Source organism: Triticum dicoccoides, chromosome 2B (assembly GCF_002162155.2).
Source record: "Triticum dicoccoides isolate Atlit2015 ecotype Zavitan chromosome 2B, WEW_v2.0, whole genome shotgun sequence".
NCBI lineage: Eukaryota > Viridiplantae > Streptophyta > Magnoliopsida > Poales > Poaceae > Triticum > Triticum dicoccoides.
In genome coordinates, this window is record NC_041383.1 from 584,293,523 (window position 1) to 584,299,950 (window position 6,428).

Genomic DNA, 6,428 nt, shown 5'->3' on the forward strand with positions numbered 1-6,428 from the left:
GCTCAACATTAATTGAACGCTTGATTAACATTTTTCAAATACTTGTTCAACATTTCTTCAAATACTTGTTCAACTTTTATCAAAATGCTTGATTATCATTTTTCATATACTTGTTCAACATTTTCAAATACTTGTTCAACATTTTTTGAATGCTTGATCAACATTTTTCAAATACTTGTTCAACATTTCTCTGAATGCTACATTAACATTTTTTAAATAATTGTTCAACATTTTTTTGAATGCTTGATAACATTTTTAAAATACTTATTCAACATTTTTCAAATACTTACTCAATATGTTTCCAAATGCTTTTTTGTTGAATTTTTTTGTAATATATATTGAAAATATTTTAAAGTCTAAATAAAAATACAAAATAAAACAAAAAAATGAAATCAGAAAACGTAAAATAGAAAACAGAAAAACAGGCTGTGGCCTCGCTCGCGCATGGGCCGGCCCATCCGGGCTCTGAAGCGAGAAATAGGGGTGCCCCTAAAACCAATACAATAAGGCAGAGTATGCTAAGCCCATCCTCGTTGGTAGCATGCCATATGCCTCAACAAATGTCGGTGGCCAACCACACAACAACCAAAGGCCCCGCTTTGTTGAGCAAGTAGTAGCTTCCACCAGCGCAGAAGATCTTCTCCTACGCAAGATTAGTCACAGTGGGAAGTAACTTGGAGTAGTAACAAGCATATGTTACTATTCCATGTTACTACCTATATAGTGGGGAGTAACATATGTGTTGTGTCATGCATCACTTCATTTATTAGGTTGTAGACTCATCTTGATATGTGTGATGTTACAGTAACTAGCTATGTTACCACATGCCTCTTTTTCTTCATTAATTACATGCCACATCATCTATTTTGCCTAGATAAGTGTGATGTTATCATCTATGTTACTCTCACTATGGGTAGTCTAATATTGTGATTGTGATAGACTCGAAGCAAGTTGCAGGTGATATTCATAAGGGGAGTGGCGGAAGCTACGAATCATATCATAGCCGAGATTAAGCAAAGAGAGCTAGAGTACAATTGCAAGTTCTTTTTTAAGGCAAGAGCATCAAATAATGAAGCACATTCACTTGCAAAATTCTCTCATTCTTTAGGTCAAGGGCACAATATTTGGCTAGGCCAGTCCCATGATCCAGTTTGTATCCCTAATTTTGCAAATGTTGAGTAATAAAGTGTGGCCTTTCTAAAAAATGGCCAAAAAGAAGAAGTGGTGACTTCTATTTTGGTTGTTCAATTCTTTTCCATCCTACTAGAGAAGACAAGTGGTTCACCACAATACAAATAAAAGTAAAAATTCTTCATTATAATTCATCTATGAAGTCAGGCTCATCTACTCCCAGTAAACAATAAGATCATTAAAATAGCAAAAAAAAACTGATTTTTGTGGTTAGGATGCTTGAGTGCGTGATGCACGTGCCAAATTTGATGAAGTTTGGACATTCTAGGAGCTTGTGGCAAAAAAAGAGACAAAATGAGCTTTGAACAATGCGGAATTTCAAACTTTCTCACATGACTGAATTTTTTATTTTGCCGAGAGCTCCTCAAATGTTCATACTGCATCAAATTTGGCACAGACATCACACACTTAAGCATCTTTCACAAAAGAAATCAGTTGTTTTTTGATTTTTTTTCTCTATTTTTAACGAATTTCTCTTACAAGGTTATGTGATTTGGAAAATATGCTCGACCATTGCTTTCGGTGGCTAGTGCCCACACTCACCGGGCCATTGTACACTTTGATTAATAGTGGCGCCAAGAATGCTCTTCACCAAAAAATGGGATAGATGTCCGACAATTGCTTCATCACCCAGTGCAAACACACACTGGGTCATCTTACACTCTGATGAAATGTGGCACCAAGAATCCTCTTCGCCACAATTAAATCGCGCACCGGCTGGATGGTCCCCCATTCTTCCGATGAAGTACAACCCCTGAAGGGATATACCGCTTCACTAGTCTCCGTGTAAAGATATCACGCCCTAGTACACAGACAAAATCAGTTTAATTTAATTATTCTATTAGGGAAAAGTAGTTTTAGCTTTTAAAGTCTAAATACACCCTCTTTATTGATCAACGCCAATGTTCATTGGAATATAATTGATATCACGTGGCTGTAGGATCCAGAAATAGCTACCTACAAAATGATGTATGTTTAGCTAGATTACGTGCCTCAGAATTTGAGTCTCTTCCCTCAAGAGTGAAGGAGCAAGACTGAAACACGGAAATCATGGCTTTGATCTCGCGGATAATGTTCGCATGTAGCAAGACGGAAACACCTACATCGTGGCTGTCAAGAAAGCAGTTTCAGTGTATTCATAATTCTCTTTTTTAGGGAAATTTATAATTCTCTTTCTGAAAGAGGTTTTTGTTTTGAGGCAAAGCATTTTAGGTTATGGGCCCCATATGAATCCAGCCTATCCGTTAACCCCGATCAAGCCCATTACCGAGGTGCATACGATAGAGGCCCAAAATCCTCACACCATAAGCCCCAGAAGCCCAAACCATAACCCCCAGAAGCCTATAACCTAGATCGGACGACCAGAAGCCTCGATCACCAGATCTGTCGGTTGTTATAGAACTCCTCGCCTTGGCTATATACACATCCGCTACATCCAGCCCCTCCCTCCCCTGTCTAGCCGCCCTCCGCCTCCCCGTCTCGCTCGCTCCCGCCTCTCGCCGCCGCCGCCGCCGCCGCCGCCGCCCGCGCAGCCGCAAAATGGTAGGAAGGCCTGGAAAATCCCACTCGCTGTCAGGCTTTCTCTCTCGCCTTCTCCGTGGTGGTCTTGGTTAATGACGATGGGTGCCTTGTTTTTGTGCTCGTGCAGCCGTTCAAGAGGTTCGTGGAGATCGGGCGGGTGGCCCTGGTGAACTACGGCAAGGACTACGGCCGCCTCGTCGTCATCGTCGACGTCGTCGACCAGAACAGGGTGAGTTTGATCCCCTTCCCTGCTTCCTCCTGTCATTCTCGATCTGCTTCGGCGGAGGAGTATATACGGACGTAGTGATTGAAATCGTGCTCAGTTTCATGTTTAGTGTAGACGCTTCTTCTCTGCGTGTCCCTAGGTTTGTAGATTTGTGTTTTTCAATGTGTGGACTGTGTAACTGCACAGATATCATGGTGTTTCTGCGATTTCTTGTTAGTTTTTGTTGTTGCTTTGTACTAGCTAATAACTTGGCTGTGATTGGCCTCCAAAAATCCCTTAACTTTGCGTTGCATATCTAACTAGCCTTTACAACTATACGAATTTGAAAATGCTAGTTGATTTTACATGCCATTTGAAGTTTACACTTGCCAAGTAATATTGCATACTCTTGTCAGCGCAGTTATGTTACCATAACTTGTTTATGTTTTGTATTTGACTCATCTCTAACATACGGCCCTTTATCTACCCTGACAATGTTTTTAGTTGTATATGCTTTAGCTCACCTGATCAGTCTCGAATGTGCCTTGCGGTCTTGCCTAAATGTCTGAGTTACTACTGAAAATAAACAGCCAGACATGCTATTGCTCAAATATCTGTGATGTATTTTGCCACTCGATATTTATTGCTGTTTTCATTGTGAAATAATTAACTTCAGTATTAACTTCCATCTTCCATGAGTTGTGAATTTGTGATGCCTTCATCCCCTTCTTCTTCTTCTTCTCATGATAGCAGCATTGCTCTGTTCTACTACTGTTTCTTGGTATATCCAGCAGGTAGTGGTTTGCAATTTATGATACTGATGCAGTATTTGCCAGTTTCCTTGCTGGGTTGTCCCTATAGCTACTTTTGGCGAATCATATTTTTGAAGGCAACATAAATTGTACTCCCTCTGTAAACTAATATAGCTCAGTTTTTTGATTGTTTCCTGGTAATGATTTTCTAATGTTTGTTAGGATATTTATATCACTTACTGCAACATCTACTCTGAGTTGATGGTGTTTAAAATTGTTCTTTGACCCTTTGGTCTCATGGACTGTTTATCTGGAATGGCATGTCATGTCTTGTTTTGCTGTTTGCATTAACATATTTTTCTTCCAAAAAAGTGATCAGAGTGAAATACTGCGTCTGACTAACCACTAACCTGCCCATTATGCTTGATGTCAAAAAAACCCTGCCCATTATGCTGCAAATAACGTGACTTCTATTGTCTACATTCTCAATGATGATTGCCTCATCTGCTTTTGATATGTGTTGATACTTGTTTAACCGGTACCTTCCCTAGAGTTGATATTTGTATATATTTGCACTTGCCGAAGTAAATGGTTTTCTTTGGTTGCCAAAGTACTCGATGCATTTGCTTTTATGTGAAAACAGGCACTTGTTGATGCTCCGGACATGGTCCGCTGCCAGATGAACTTCAAGCGGCTCTCTCTGACCGACATCAAGATTGACATCAAGCGGATCCCTAAGAAGGCAACTTTGATCAAAGCTATGGAGGAAGCTGGTATTAAACTAGTCCTTCATCAATAAATAAATCTTAAAAAAATGTTAATGGCAACTGTTTAAAAGAATGGCATCCTGATTGCAGATGTGAAGACCAAGTGGGAAAACAGCTCATGGGGCAAGAAGTTGGTTGTCCAGAAGAGGAGGGCATCGCTCAATGACTTTGACAGGTTCAAGGTCATGCTCGCCAAGATCAAGGTGAGATTCTCAAAGGCTCTTTCATGCTTAATTCCTGTAAGCAAATTGTGTATGCATTCCTAATATTTATGATTACAATGTAAACAGAGGGGAGGAGCTATCAGGCAGGAGCTAGCTAAGCTTAAGAAGGAGGTTGCTGCTGCTTAGATCACTTTGGCGGGCAGACTGTTGAGCCTTTGGTCAGCGTTGTATCTTCGCCCCAAAATCGTGAAATATTGTGTGAATCACTCAGCACTGTTATTGGTGTATCCGATGAAAATTTAGTAGTGTTTGAGATTTTGCTGGACTTGTCAGGATCTGAGATAGTATGTTATCTATCTGCTATTTGTGATGCCATCTAAATTCATGGGCCTTGTGCTTACTGTTAGTATGCTGCCTGTTTACCTCCAGCTGTCCAAAATCATGGACCCCCAGTGGCTCCACCGGGCATTATTCCTGGAACAGCTTTGTTCCAATCGATCATGTTTATTTGGCCCGAAGTCGTTCCTAAATACAAGTTTTTGTAGAGATTTCACTATGAAGTTCTTCCTCCGTCCGGAAATACTTGTCGGAGAAATGCATAAAAACGGATGTATCTAAAACTAAAACACGTATAGATACATCCATTCCTCCGACAAGTATTTCCGGACGGAGGGAGTATATAGATGCATTTTAAAGGTAGATCATTCATTTTGTTTTGTATGTGAAATCTCTACAAAGACTTGTATTTAGGAACGGAGGGAGTAATAGATTATGTTATACGTACTACTCCCTCCGTTTCCAAATACAAGTCTTTCTATAGATTCTAACAAATGACTACATACGGAGCAAATTGTGTGAATCTACACTCTAAAATATATATTTAGGAATGGAGGGAGTAGATGGCAAGAGAAAGTGCTTGCAACGGTCAGTATATTCTTGCCACTACCGCGTTGGAAGGGAATTTGTAGCCTCTTTTCGGCATGCCTTTCTTTTCAACAGCAAGGTACGTGGAAGGAAGATGGTAAAATACAATGTACTCCCTCCGTTTTTAACTATTTGTCTTTTTAGAGATTTTAAATGGACTATCACATACGGATGTATATAGACATATTTTAGAGTGTAAATTCACTCATTTTGTTCCGTATATAGTCACTTTTTAAAATCTCTAGAAAGACAAATACTCCCTCTGTTCCTAAATAGTTGTTTTTCTAGGCATTTCAAATGGACTCAACATATGGATGTATGTAGACATATTTTAGAGTGTAGATTCACTCATTTTGCTCCGTATGTAGTCACTTATTGAAACCTCTAGAAAGATAAATATTTAGGAACGGAGGGAGTATTTAGGAACAAAGGTAGTAGAATTTGCCAAACTCCGGCACGAATGCATGTAATACAACCGCAACGCAAATAATATAACAGTTTTGTGAAAAACTGTCACGAACTGTTTTGAAACAAAATTCAATGGCATAAGTTTTGTCACACATAGCCAACATTTTGTTGATGTGAATGGTAATTATCACTAAAAATTCATCACGGTTGTCTTCCACTAGTGCAGTCATTTTGTCAGACATAGGTATTTTATTGTCTTCAAATGAAGCATTTAGAAACACAATGAGACACAATTTTATCGACTAAAATGACCATATCTACGATCGATAAACTACAACAATAACCATATCCACACTAACCATCTCATTACACCATACAGGTGACGAGTTTTTCCAACAACAACTCCTTTTGAAAAGAAGCGACGGTCATGGGCCATCGTCGCTGGATCCAACAAGCGAAGATCAGAATCTAGGCTTCCACCCTAAAAAATCAGTCC

At 39.5% G+C, this 6,428-nt stretch overlaps 1 protein-coding gene across 1 annotated transcript; it reads left to right on the forward strand.

Annotated features, from left to right (window-relative positions):
• Window positions 1-2,540: 2,540 nt before the first annotated feature.
• LOC119365010 (60S ribosomal protein L14-1-like) lies at window positions 2,541-5,009 on the forward strand. Its single transcript, XM_037630588.1, has 5 exons — window positions 2,541-2,733; window positions 2,840-2,941; window positions 4,313-4,442; window positions 4,527-4,639; window positions 4,727-5,009. The coding sequence occupies exons 1-5, from the start codon at window positions 2,731-2,733 to the stop codon at window positions 4,784-4,786; spliced, it is 408 nt and encodes a 135-aa protein (XP_037486485.1). The 5' UTR covers window positions 2,541-2,730; the 3' UTR covers window positions 4,787-5,009.
• The last annotated feature ends 1,419 nt before the right edge of the window (window positions 5,010-6,428 follow it).